This window comes from Schistocerca nitens, chromosome 2 (genome assembly GCF_023898315.1).
Source record: "Schistocerca nitens isolate TAMUIC-IGC-003100 chromosome 2, iqSchNite1.1, whole genome shotgun sequence".
NCBI lineage: Eukaryota > Metazoa > Arthropoda > Insecta > Orthoptera > Acrididae > Schistocerca > Schistocerca nitens.
Window position 1 is genome coordinate 346,550,447 of NC_064615.1, and position 14,956 is coordinate 346,565,402.

The 14,956-nt window shown below is 42.5% G+C and overlaps 1 protein-coding gene across 1 annotated transcript in view; it reads left to right on the forward strand.

The window, feature by feature from the left end:
* Positions 1–14,956, forward strand: part of LOC126236162 (rho-related GTP-binding protein RhoE-like) — a 302,277-nt gene that overhangs the window by 237,380 nt on the left and 49,941 nt on the right. The window contains exon 2 of the mRNA XM_049945248.1: positions 13,055–13,142. Within this exon, the coding sequence (XP_049801205.1) occupies positions 13,055–13,142 (88 nt within the window). The remainder of the gene's footprint in view (positions 1–13,054; positions 13,143–14,956) is intronic.

Consider the following 14,956-nt stretch of genomic DNA (forward strand, 5'->3'; position numbering starts at 1 on the left):
AATAGCTAATAGGTTGTTCGGAATTAATTTTAGAAAACAAAATGTTATCCGTTAAAATAACTGATATTCTTTGCCATTTGGCAACTTTCATGACGATTAACTTAACTAATCTCGTTGTAGTGCACCTTGAAGGTAGCTATCATTTTCACCTCTAATCTCAGAAAAAAATGTAATACATGGATTCAGATAGTGTATTAAACAGTGTTTTTAATATGGGGTTAAAAACCTTATATTTTAAACATGGCGTCGACGTGTAGTATTCGGAAGCATAGGCGGATAGATATAGACAGAGAGATGGACAAAAAGTATCCACGAAAACAGTATTAACCCATTGGTTGTCAACATGGTCTCTACCGCCCACTATTGGCCGCTTCAGCTTTCATAATGGGCGGTAGAAGGTAGGTATTTTAAAAACATTTCGATTCAGTTTTCATCAATTTTGACGTAAGGAATTTGGTGAGTGAATATTATTTCATGCTTTAAGTAGCTGTAACTCTGCTTTATAAATTTTGTAAAGCTACTACTTTCCTGCTTTATAAATCACTGTTACCGACGAACCGGTGGCACTCAACACCGCTAACAGTCACAAAAATGCGCGGTAGATAAAGGAGGTTGATTACCTCTGACTAACCGTTTTGACGGATCACTAAAAAACTGACTTTTTATAGATGTATACCGAACCTTTGCAGATGAAAGACGACGTTCTTCGTGCCTTCCTTAGAACCGTATGAGTACGCAGCACTTCGGTATCTTCATTTACCTGACCAGTAAGAGAATTTTTGTCAGTGAACTTCAGCTTAGCTTCCTTCCACAAAGATTAACTTCTCGCTCACACGTGTGTTTCGATTTGCCGTCATGCTGCTTGATATATGCACTCTAAAAGTTTTGGTACACGTTGAACACAATAACAACGGCTTCATATGCGTTGCAGAAAATCACGACTGAATGACTGACGGACATGCATTGATTTCGATAGGCAACACCCCGAATGACATCTGACACTTGTGTGGCACTTGCCCCAAATCGGATAATCCCGGGCATGCGCTCGTGTAAACCATTCGCTTCAGTTCAGTGGGCCCATAAATACTGGTCGGCGCTTTAATACTCTCTATGTTAGGGATTAATTTTATAGAATAAAATGTTATCCGTTATCATAATGTACATTATCTGAATTAAAAGGTTCAGGCGAGATTTTCATTGAGCTAGCCCCCTTCTCGTTAAATGACATACGGTGAGATTTTACTGGACGCCCCCCCTTCCCCCCCACCCACGCCGCCCCCTTCCCCGTCTTGTATTCACGTAGGAGACATTACGTGTTGGTACACCTACAAGTCTGCCAGCTTCTTGCACGGTTTGGTCCTGAGCACGTCGGAACTTGATGATTACTTTCTGCCATTCTGTCACGTCTCTACATCGACGGATCACTTTACTGCGCTGATTCCGTATGATCGACTGTCACGTACCACTTCACTCACGTCAACGGTGGAGTGTCACGTGACCGCCTGATACCAGTACTACTCCAAAGTGACTGCGTACTCTTATGCAGGGGCGAAAGGAATGCTTTCTGTATGTGTGGTGATGTTACATTGTGGTATAAACGAGAACAGTGAATGCTGGCACAGTTGCCAAATTACAAGTGTTTGTTGGAAAAGATCAGCTATGAGTTGTAGAAAATAAACTTTATTTCTTGACCGATTTCAAGCACGTAGTGCCCCTCTTCAAAAGATTACAATTATAGCATTATTAGCAAGCATAAAAAATAATGTGCAACACCTTACAACAGTCACAACTATTAAAATAAGCTGCATACACTTGTTTATTTTGACGCTCGATAATAATGCAATAATTCTGATCTTCTGAAGAAGGGCACTAGGTGCCTGAAACTGGTTAAAAAATTGCTTTTGTACAACTCGTTGCTGATTTTTCCAACAACTACGCATACAGTTGCCGAGGATGGATGAAGTACTAAATTCCAATTAGTTGGAATTTTGTGGCGTTACAGAATTGTGACAGATATTTCTGAATCTTTACCCACGAATAGCATCTGGGTTCAAATCAGAATGTCAGTGGATTGAGTAATGAATCAACTTTCTGATTTGTTACACCTTGCCAGATACGTTAGGTTTCTCTTTGAGTCAGCACCGTGTCTAATTCGTTTCGATCAGCTTGCTCTTAGACCGAGACAAAGCGGTCGTCCAAGTGTGTCTCGCTCAGCGTGCACTTTTGCAGGTGGACTTTCGCGGACATTGCAGCGAAGTAAGCCGTGGAATTGCTCTCTTTCGTTGAGTCGTGCTAATCTGATCTTTCCGCTAAGATACTTACCGTCTGGGTTGCAGACTGCTGCGACTTTTGCAAAGGCGCATTACTCGACTAGCGACGAGAATACTGCGCATTTCGCTAATGAATAAATGCCAGTTGCTAAAGAATAAAACTTGTCCCATGAGACCGCCGTAGGAAAGTAAGTTGGCCATACTGACAGCGTCACGTTTGACTGATGTTAATGAGAGACGCCGCGTTACAAACTTTTACGACAAAAACGCAAGCTTGTTGCTACTTGTCTTTCGTCATCGGTCACGTGAGTGCTAGCTTGAGTTTTCTTACACAACTCAACATTTGGCAAAAACTGAAAATTTCATGTTAAGTCTGATAATACAAAAAACATTTAAAGAATTCTTTTGTGTGGCTCGTATAGTAGAAAAGACAATTACTTGAAAATCTTATCTCAGTGAATTAGTTATTTGTTACTGTGTAAAGCGTAGCAAGTTGAATACGCGACAGAAGGTGAAGCTGTAACACAACAGTTCTGTTCTGCAACGAAGCACAGGCGTCTAATTTAATCAACTGGTTCTGCGATCTTTTGAACTCAAATACTCCTCTTAATAATTTTATTTTACCGTGAACCGAGTCAGATACTTGTGTGCCTTTTGAACTCAACAGCAGAACATACACACCCAAGTACGTCTGCTGCGCCGCTAAATGGGCCTAATAGCTTAACCTGACCGCACTAGGTCCGAGTGGGCTGAGATCGACAGTAGAAGAACTGGGAAGCAAACTTTTCGTGTGAAACCAAGAGTGACTAAACACAATGAAAGCAAACCTAGTTTACTTTATATTGTCAATGGAAGTTTACACTCGTAATTTCTACGATTCACAATACTGCTCAAAATGTATAAAACTCATCGAAATAAAATAATAATAATAATAATTATAACGTCCTTTAGATGAATATGAATGTGGTTTTAGAAAGCGAAGCCTCATGCTCAGAACAAATATTTAATATCAGGTCAGTAATTCGTCACAGATTACTTAATTCTAAGGACATTGTAGTTATGAGTGTGGATCTCAAAAAAAAACTTTTGCGTATGTTGACAGAAAACCTATAGATAAAATAACTCGAGAATTTGGCATAAAGTCGAAACTGGCAAACCTAATCCGTGAAACACAGATACAGTCTCTAATGTAAAATTTACGTCGACAGTTTCACAGCCTTTCAAAATAAAAACAGATGTACGACAAGCTGACGGCCTGTCCCCAATTCTTTTTAATAGTGTGTTAAAAAACAGGGATAATTTAGAACAAACAACTTATTGAACTCAACATTTCACCGATAAGGTTAGGAAGAGGAAGCAAAAAGATCGAAATCAACTGTCTTGCATTTGCAGATGTTTTTGCTACACTTTCCGAAAATGTGGCCCGCATCTCGTGGTCGTGCGGTAGCGTTCTCGCTTCCCACGCCCGGGTTCCCGGGTTCAATTCCCGGCGGGGTCAGGGATTTTCTCTGCCTCGTGATGGCTGGGTGTTGTGTGATGTCCTTAGGTTAGTTCTAGGGGACTGATGACCATAGCTGTTAAGTCCCATAGTGCTCAGAGCCATTTGAACCATTTTCCGAAAATGTGGCATTTGCTATAACAGAAATAAATCTCCAGGAAGAAATAGCCAGCGGAACTGGCTTAAGACTTTCTGCAAAAAAATACAAAATTTCTAATATAAGTTACGGATGCTCTAAAATTCCTGGTAACAGGTATTTGTCAAATAGAGAAGGTAACAAAAATTTAAATATCTAGGGAAGATAATGAAAGAAAATGACCTGAAAAAATCTGCAATAGAGGAAAGTTTGCATAAATTGGGGAGAGCATAAGGTATCACCAGAGAGCTCTACAGTAAAAAGTGCCTATCCAAAAATGCAGATATAGGATATTACAACAGAGTAGCGAATCCAGAATGCCTATATGCAAGCGAATGCCTGGCATTAAACTATAGTTTAGATGAATCAGAAGTAGTAGAAAGACGAATTATATGCAAAATATTAGGGTCACAAAACACAGCAGAAGATTGGAAATTACAAGAATACAGCAAAATGTAGAAAATATTTCAAACGTAATGAGAAAATAAAGACCCGTGTTTTTTGGACTTTTATATCGAATGGAAGATTTTCAGATATTTGTGGGGTAAGAAGTCCACAAGAAGCTGGGTCAAAAAAGTAAAAAAGCCTTTAGAAAGAAACAATATAAAAACAGAAGATGTAGACAACAGAGAAAGCTTTCGGGAAAAGTATTTAAAATGGAAGGATTCCAAGGCAGTGTAGCTAAAAAGACTGGTATGAACAGATGAAAGCATACTGGAAGAAAAGAAAAGAACAAAGAATGAAGAGCTGAAATTTAAACGTGGTCTTCAGATAGCCTACTCGCAGAATAAAAAAGGCAGCACAGTAACATGGCACAGGCTTCACAAGACTATAATCACAGCTAATGAGACACAAAACTCTCAACATATCCATGGAAATTACACGTTCACTCACGCGATCATACCAGCATATACATTGCTCATTTATGCACACGAGTGTATGAGTAAGCGATAGACAGATATCGTGGGAACAAGCACGTTTGAAATAATGACGCTACTGCAATGTGAGACAGCATTAATTACGATCAAACAGCTGACAGCAAGTTGCTGAAGTGCAGTGCAACTACAGCGGAATTCAAATAATGTATATGCTTTCTCTCATTCAGTAACATTAAGTCACCTAAAATGTAATGATTAATGATTACTGTTTAAACAAACAGCTCATCACAGAGTAACAGGACTATGGTAAGGCATATAGAAAATTTTGTGTACTAATTATAACTAAAAAATATCTTACCTCTGGTAACTTAATATACCAAAAGGAAGTAATAAACAGGGTAGAAAATTCTAAGCAGGAAACTTAAACTACGAAATTCAAGTAATAGGCCTGCTAAAACATTTAGGTTCGGCTACTTTTGCTATTAAGAATAGCTGCCGGCTTTGGAGATACAAAAGTCAGTAAGGTAATATATTTTGCATATTTTTCTTCACATAAAAGTAATTAGAATTATGGGTCAGCATCACATACGTACATCGTGCAGGCATCTGTTTAAGTAGTTGGGAATATTAACCACTGTGCCATAGAGCATTCATTCCTTATAAAATTGTCATCGAAAGGCCATCTGAGTTCGAGAGTAACAGAGATACTTACACATAAAGTACTAAAGGGAAAAAATTATGTGCATTATCCTTCAATGAATCAAACCTCGGCAGCTATAAAACTCTTTGAGAATGTATTAGTCGTCAGTCTGAGAATGGGAGCGCTTCCGTCGGCTTATCGTGAGTTTTTATCGTTATATTTTATGAGGACACGCTGAACCACTTAATAGTATACGCACAAGTGTCCAGAAAGCATTCGCAGTGCGATGTGTTTTCCTTACTCTCCTCTGTACTTGTTTACTGTAACGTCACCGCCTGTTTCCGTTGACGGCCACGGGAGGCCAAAGTTCAATAATACCGTCGTCTGGTAGTACTCAGAAAATGCCTGACAAATAGCAGAAGTGTTTTCAAATGTAGATTAAAGATGTTTCTCCTTACCAACTACTTTTATACCATAGAGAAATGCTTAAATAGAATAATTAGTAATTTTTTAGAGAAAAATACCTGTAAATAACATCACTAACATCAAAACCTTCATGAATCCCTAACGGCGAAACGGTAACCTGTGTGTGTGTGTGTGTGTGTGTGTGTGTGTGTGTGTGTGTGTGTTTTCACACCTAACACATCGTAACATTTATTGTGACTTGATTTATGGAACAAATAACTAACTAACTAGCTACCTGGTGTCACCCTAAGTGGACGAAGCTTGTCGCCACTGATGGAAAGATACAAGAAACTGTCACTCTACCAACAGAAGCAATTGAAGATTCTGTACAGTTTATGTTTGCGCAGTAGAATATTAAGAGGTGGTGATGAACTGTGGGAGAGAAAATTCACTAATAAACACTGGTCAGCTTGCCCGTGAAACCCTCGCTTCCAAATATGCAGTGTTGCGAGTACTGGTGGTGGAGCAGTTACTCCCCTACCGTAAGCAACATGTGAAACTAGTGAGGTGGAATGGTTTTAATCTCAGAAGTTCAATTTTGTAAAGTGATTATCCAGCGCAGTACTGGATTTGTAACGCGTTTATTAAGACTAACGGTCGCCACTTGGAACAGTTGCTGTGAGCGTATGTTGTTCCTACCTGTGGTAAGCTGTTTATGTCAAAATGCGTAAACTGAATATTGATTTCCGCCATTAGTTCCTTATCACAAAGCTCACAATTTACGATTCTCTACCGCTCGTATAATTTAGACCCTTAAGTTTTGGGTCTCCCATATGTACGCAGTACGGCACATCACATGTGGATGTACCCATAATAGACTACTCATCACACAGGAATCAACACTTCAGTAAATGAGTTGCAAGTAATCGATCTACACACTGGAACTCCGTTTCACGTTAAACTCACTTACATATTCCCATTAGTCAAATTCCCTTTCGAATATACGTTGATAGCTGTCAAAAGAGTCAACACCAATAGACAGTGTTTAATGACTCCTTTCCACAGACTGTCTGAAATGTATATCGGCCATCAGTCACTCGTTTATTTTTCTGTATGACGCTAGTTGTATCCAGTTACCGATAGCTACAGTTCGGTAGTATACCGAGTTCGTTATTTTGTGTTAGACATGTAATAACTGCCATGGAAGGAAGGGACGAAAGCCGGCAGCTGTGGCCGAGGGGTTCTAGGCACTTCAGTCCGGAACCGCGCGACTGCTACGGTTGCAGGTTCGAATCCTGCCTCGGGCATGGATGTGTGTGACGTCCTTAGGTTAGTTAGGTTTAAGTAGTTCTAAGTTCTAGGGTACTGATAACCTCGGATGTTAAGTTTCATAGTGCTCAGAGCCATTTGAAGCATTTTGAAGGGACGGATGTCTTACACACTGTCGATATCAGCATAATTAACACAAGCTGAGTTGGAATAGTATGAAAGAAGGAATTAGTCGAGACCGTATCGTAGGAGAAGCCCCTATCAGAGTGGCAGGATGGAAATACGAACACCTCTTCTCCCAAAGGCGCGTCCAATGTCTCAACCATTGCACTACGTCACTAAGTTATAAAAATGAAGAATAAAAGAGAAAAATACCATATGCATCCAAAACTGAGTCTACACTGAGCAAGTGGAATGGCCAAAAAATATTGGTTTCACAGGGAGCAGTAGTCAGTTTCGTAATCCCGTCCGGGTGAAATGCTAAAGTTTTCGTCGTTTCTCTGTGTAAATTTACGCGAATGACGGGATGGCTCCTTCAACATATTAATAACCACGTTTTTCATACTTCCTTTCTCAAGGATCACTCTGTGTTTCGTGCCCAGCATTGTGTCGTCAGATTATGAAATGCAAATGAAATTAATGGTTCAAATGGCTCTGAGCACTATGGGACTTAACATCTGTGGTCATCAGTCCCCTAGAACTTAGAACTACTTAAACCTAACTAACCTAAGGACATCACACGCATCCATGCCCGAGGTAGGATTCGAACCTGCGACCGTAGTAGTCGCGCAGTTCCGGACTGAGCGCCTAGGACCGCTAGACCACCGCGGCCGGCAAATGAAATTAATGATAACGGCATTAATAAACAGCTGTTGAAAAGTGCTTGTTAATGGAAGATTAATTTATAAATTTGTTGTATTCTTTGCCCCGTGTTTTTGAGCTACATAGCAAACGCACTTAGCCTCCCGTCTCCAAGCAAAGGCTGCGTGGCAGATGTCGCATGTCCTACAGCACTACTCCCGTTTTGCACCAGTACTGCGGTCTAGCGCCGCGGTGTGGCACTCCGAAGCAGAATACAGATGCTCATTCACGCCATTTCCCTTCATTCCATTCACAGAGCAGAGCTCTGACAATTTAGTTCCTCGGTTTGTCCCTCCGGCGTGTGGAACAGAGGGGATATTTAGGCGCTGCTTGCTCGGAGAACAGGCGCTGCTGGCAACCGGCCACACCGGATTAGACACCACCTCTGCTGTTGTCAGGGGCTTCATTACGTCAGCGGCCTCTGGATATCCAGTTCCTGCCCACAAGGGAGCTGGCACACCACTTCCACGATGGCGGTACAGCCTTCTCGTGTTACAGTTTTGTCACCCTAAATGTGTGGACTTCAATTAGTTAATCCACTTTTGAACTACTTACAAATTCCCGCCCCCTCCTCATTCCTCTCCGTAATGCTGGTAACGCTGCCATCCCACTTAGTTGCCTTTTCGGAAAGCTTATCTTACAACACCCATTTCGGACGACGTACTGTTTTGTCAGAGAAAAACTTTCTTCGAGCCGATCTCGTATTCGTGAAGATATTCCTTACGATCTTGTCTTTGTGTTAAACGCAGGGTTACAGGATTTACCTGTTTTCTGCTACGTGATGTATCTGTACACATGGAAAGAGTCCTGTATGTCTGATGTACGGTGTTTTATCTTGGAAAGTTATCCTAGCGCGGTTGTTGCTGCTTACACACTACTTAACCTAAATTATTCGAAGGACAAACACACACACCCATGCCCGAGGGAGGACTCGAACCTCCGCCGGGACCAGCCGCACAGTCCATGACTGCAGCGCCCCAGACCGCTCGGCTAATCCAGCGCGGCGTCGTACAGTCCAGAAGCGGTATGTCAATCAGACAAAATCGTCGTGAGCATTGAAGCAATCATCCCCCAGCGACGTAGAAAAAATGAAATGTTTAACTAGGGCCTCCCGTCGGGTACACCGTTCGCCTGGTGCAAGTCTTTTGAGTTGACGCCACTTCGGCGACTTGTGTGTCGATGGGGATGATATGATGATGAAGACAGCACAACACTTACTTCCTGAGCGGGGAAAATCTCCGACCCAGTCGGGAATCAAACCCGGGCCACTTTCCACATCATTCGGCCGTGTTGACCACTTTTTTTAATCTCATTTTGTTCGTTATCGGTCGTTGTATTTGTTCGGGGTGGACGTCTAATGACGCTTGTTAAAGTTCGTCGCTGATCCATTAAGGCGGACACCGATGTAGAAGTAGATATCCTCGGAGTAGTGAAGCAACCTATTTTGTGTTAGCAGAAGAGCCAACACCGTGTTACGAGTGAATGCCGAAATGCACGCGTCTTAGCTCACGCAGGCTGGCGTGAGGAGGGAAGAACTATACAGACGTGAGGTCTGGAACATGACAAGGGATGAGAATTCAGAAAGCTGGCGTAATTAGTTTGATACTTAACTTTAATCCATTAAAGATGAACGTCGCTCTTGACGGTACGTGATTCACAATATTATCTGTTCAGAATACATTCTTGAAGATAGTAATTACTAAATATGACGCCTTGCTAGGTCGTAAGAACTGGCGTAGCTGAAGGCTATGCTAAACTGTCGTCTCTGCAAATGAGAGCGTATGTAGACAGTGAACCATCGCTAGCAAAGTCGGCTGTACAACTGGGGCGAGTGCTAGGGAGTCTCTCTAGTCTAGACTAGACCTGCCATGTGGCGGCGCTTGGTCTGCAATCACTGATAGTGGCGACACGCGGGTCCGACGTATACTAACGGACCGCGGCCGATTTAAAGGCTACCACCTAGCAAGTGTGGTGTCTGGCGGCGACACCACAACATAAATCACTTAATAAAAGCAAGTCTTCTGGTCCAGACTATACCAATTAGATTCCTTTCGGAGTATGCTGATACATTAGCTCCATACTTAATAATCATATACAACCTTTCGCTCGACGAAAGATCCGTACCCAAAGACTGTAAAGCTGCACCGGTCACATCAATATTCAGGTAAGCTTGTAGTAGCAATCGAATATTATGAATTACCTCGAAGGAAACGATCTACTGACACACAGACAACACGTATTTGGAAATCATCGTTCTTGTGAAACACAACTAGTTCTTTACTCGCACGAAGGTTAAATGTTATTAACAAGGGCTTTCAAATGATTTCGTATTTCTGGATTTCCGGAAGGCTTTTGACACTGTACCACACAAGCGACTTGTAGTGAAATTGCTTGTGGGATATCGTCTCAGTTATGTGACTGGATTCGTGATTTCTTGGCGGAGAGGTCACAGGTCGTGGTAATTGACGGAAAGTCATCGAGTAAAACGGAAGTGGTTTCCGGCGTTCCCCAAGGTAATGTTCTAGGCCCTTTGCTGTTTCTTATCTATATAAACGATATGGGAGACAATCTGAGCAGCCGTCTTAAGTTCTTATGGCGCTGTCGTTTATTGATCCTAAACAACGAAAAGCGTAAAGTCATCCACATGAAAGCTAAAAGGAATCCGTTAAACTTTGGTTACACGATAAATCAGCCAAATCTACAGTCCAAAAATTCAACTAATTGCTTGGGAATTACAGTTACGAACAACTTAAATTGGAAGGAACGCATAGAAAATGTTATGAGGAAGGCTAACCAAAGACTGCGTTTTATTGGCAGGACACTTAGAAACTGTAACAGATCTTCTAAGGAAACTGCCTACACTACGCTTGTCAGTCCTGTTTTAGAATACTGCTGCGCGGTATGAGATCCTTACCAGATAGTACTGACGGAGTACATAGAGAAAGTTCAAAGAAGGGCAGCACGTTTTGTATTATCGCGAAATAGGGGAGAGAGTGTCACAGATATGATACAGGATTTGGGATGGACATCTCACGAAATTTCAGTCACTGACTTTCTCCTTCAAATTCTACAATATTTTGTTGACGCCGTCCTACATAGGGAGGAACGATCGCCATGATAAAATCAGGGAAATCAGAGCTCGTACGGAAAGATATAGGTGTTTGTTCTTTCCGCGCGCTATACGAGATGGGAATAATAGAGAATTGTGAAGGTAATTCGATGAACCCTCTGCGAGGCACTTAAATTTGGTGTACAGAGTATCTATGTAGATGTAGATGTAGATGAAAATACTCGTTTGGTAAAACATCGTGTTCTGCTGCGTGAAGAAGTCTGTAATTCCTTGTTGTAAATCCTCGTCTGCGCTGGGATGAAACTTCCTGGCAGATTAAAACTGCGTGCCGGACCGAGACTCGAACTAGGGACCTTTGCCTTTCGCGGGCAAGTGCTCTACCGACTTTTTTTTCATTTTGTTCGTTATTGATCGTTGTGTTTGGTCGTTGCGGACGTCGCAAGACATCCTGTTCAGCTTCGGTGGTTGATCCTTCCACTCAGTTTTTTATTACAGAGGCCAACCGGCTCTCTCACCGAACACGCCGAGCTACCGTGCCGGCAGCGACTGAGCTACCCGAGCACGACTCAGGCCCCCTTCTCTCAGCTTTACTTCCGCCAGTACCTCGTCTCCTACCTTGGATGTGTACTGGTGTTTGCCCTCTGGCACCCAAGAAATTAATAACAGCACGTTGGTCGCGTATGGACGCATTTGGTAATAACGTAGCCACAGACTACGTTTCCACGTTTACCGCACGCACGTCGGAAAGACACGAATGCTACACTAATCCCTTGCCCAGGAAACTTTCTGATGGCCCCATATACATAAACCGTCTGACCGATAGGGCCAATCAGCACTCTCAGATTGTTCGTGGGCGAAACTGATTTTCGTCATATCGACGAATGAAGGTTCAGTACGGTGATGCGTGTTTGTCACAGCAGCAGGTCTACGTATGGAGTAGGAAATTCGCAAATGGCGTGACTTCAATGAAAGATGCTCCTCGTCCATGTCAGGCACAACGAGTTTGGCTCCAGAGAACATTGCAGCAGTTGAAGCCATAGTGAAGGAAAACCGCCGAGTGACAATAAATGACATTGCAGCATGTTTACAGATTAGTCATAGGTCAGCACACAACATTGTGCATGATGTGCTCCAGTTTCACAAAGTGTCTGCAAGATGGGTGCCACGGCAGCTGACTCCTGAAATGAGAGAACGACTTGTTGATACTTCTTCAGCGCTTTGAATGAGAAGGTGATGGCTTCCTTGCAAGAGTCGTTACTGGGGACGAAACCTGGGTTCACTTCCACTAACCGGAAACGAAGAGACGAGCAAGGAATGGCGCCATTCCTCGTCACCAAGTGATTTTCATATGTTTGGACCACTCAAAGACGCAATGGGAGGAAGGAAGTTCCGCTCTGATGAAGAGGTACGCCACGCGGTGCATGAGTGGTTGCGCGGACTACCAAAGGAATTTTTTTCTAAAGGAATCTATGCACTTTGTTAGCCCTGGAGGACTTACATTGAGCGTGGGGGAGATTATGTTGAAAAGTGATACAGCTTTGTACCACTTCTGCACAATAAATAATATTTAAAAAATATTTAAGGTTTCCATTTCATTAGTTCGTATACTGAAGCTCACTGACATTAATTTTAACCTAGCTTCAAACACCAATGGAATAATACAGTAAGTCACTAATACTGACAAAAAAGTAATCTCTATCATCATTGTACATCACATGTGTAAATGTAGCGTACTTACTGGCATATTGGCAATAGATCTATTTACATTCAAAATTAATACTGTAATCGGAATTTGGGTCACCAGGGAGATTTCTTCGCTAGATGTCAGTGATCAGTGAATCATCTATCTACATACCTAACCACTGAAAGCTGATCCGCTGTTATATCGCTGCGGTGCAGAAGTGTGAAATGTTGAGAGTAGCCCGCGCTACATTTTGCACTCAACGAGTGGCCAAAATGAAGATGATGTTGAGTGTAATAAACATGTAAGCAATGCTCGTAGATAATCATCCTGTCTTTTGTTGCAGGTGTACACGCCGACTGGCTTCGAGAAGTATGGCTCGACGTACAACGTGGCGGACTACAGGATACACTTTGCCGTGTGGGACACGTCTGGTGAGTGTGATGGCCTGGGCATTAGTCTTGCATGCACGGCCTAACCTGTAAACACATACGGTTTTTACAATGGTCATATAAAGAATTTTCATCGTTGTCATTTGTCTGGCACTGTAACGTAAGCCATTAACGTAGGCTAATTTGTTGGCCTTCCATCCAGAGGTATCCGTCTTAAATCTTGGTAGTAGGAAGAAGTGCTCTGAAGAAGGAGAGGTGTTAGTTTCCTGTTCCTGAGGACAGTTGTGTGTCAGTCTCGGGAGTTCTGCAATGCGTGATGTGACGGCAGGCCAGACATGATGTGGATTTCTTCACGGGGACTACAGTAACTTCTACAGCCGTCTTACGGCCATTCGAGAGACGCGTAGCATATTCCGGCCACCTACTTTCCTTTTGTAACAGGAATTATTAAAAAAAACAAACACAATATTAGTTTTCTACAAGAATTCGCCAGGGTAATCTACGTGGTAGAAGATCGCACTTGACATTATTCTTCGAAGAAAGAAGGGGAAATCCTTAGTATTTACATACGTTCGTCGAACGCTCGTGAAAATGGCTCACTACGTCCTGAATCATATTAGTGACGCGTAAGCCACGACAGTCACGCGAAACTATGCCTAGTTTCAAATAAGCGAAGAAAGCCACTGGGTTTAAATCCAAACTTTCCCGGTAACTCTGTATTGAAGCGGGCTTATTTCTGAACTATGCACTAACAATAGTTCAACAAAGTTTTTATTTACAGACATGGCCACAGCGTTATTTTTATAGTGTCGGTTTCAGCAGTCACAAACGGTCATCTTCAGGTCAACGTGCAGCTTGTGCATTACCACTAACGCATTAAACACAGTGTATGGTTATCAGTACTGCACGTTGACCCGAAGATGACTGTTGGAACCGCTAACAATGAGTTGAACTTACCGACAACAGAAGTAGCTTTGACTTAACGATAGTGTGCTAAATGAGGTCATATGTACGCCGTGCGGTTCTAGGCGCTTCAGTCTGGAGCCGAGCGACCGCTACGATCGCAGGTTCGAATCCTGCCTCGGGCATTAATGTGTGTGATGTCCTTAGGTTAGTTAGGTTTAAGTAGTTCTAAGTTCTAGGGGACTGATGACCACAGATGTTAAGTCCCATAGTGCTCAGAGCCATTTGAACCATTTTTGTGGTCATACGTACACAGACAGTGATAGAACATAAAACAGATGGTATTTCTTAAGCCTTTATATTATTTTTTGGTGCTCAGGTTGCGTAATAGACTGATCTGTAGTGTAGTCCGAGGTTGCGGTAAGGTCTGAACGTGGCATTTTTGTAGTGAGTTCGCATAGGTTCAAACGGTTCAAATGGCTCTGAGCATTATGCGACTTAACTTCTGAGGTCATCAGTCGCCTAGAACTTAGACCTACTTAAACCTAACTAACCTAAGGACATCACACACATCCATGCCCGAGGCAGGATTCGAACCTACGACCGTAGCGGTCGCTCGGCTCCAGACTGTAGCGCCTAGAACCGCACGGCCACTCCGGCCGGCAGTTCGCAAAGGCATGTGATGCCATGAGAACGCCTGTTTCTTGTTATGATGTTCATTTCTCGCATATTGTATTTTACGAATGACTTACGTCCACCATTCTGATGTAAGTAGACGAATCACACGATGGCTTTGGCAGTTTCAAAGACTTTGCATCATTGTGACGCTGTCCGAATACAGGGTATCCCATTTATCTTGACTACCCAAAATAACTGTTTGTCCAGATGCAAATTACAAAATGTTTCAAGCAAATGGTTTTTAGCCGTCAGGGGGACATCAATCAGCATGCTTT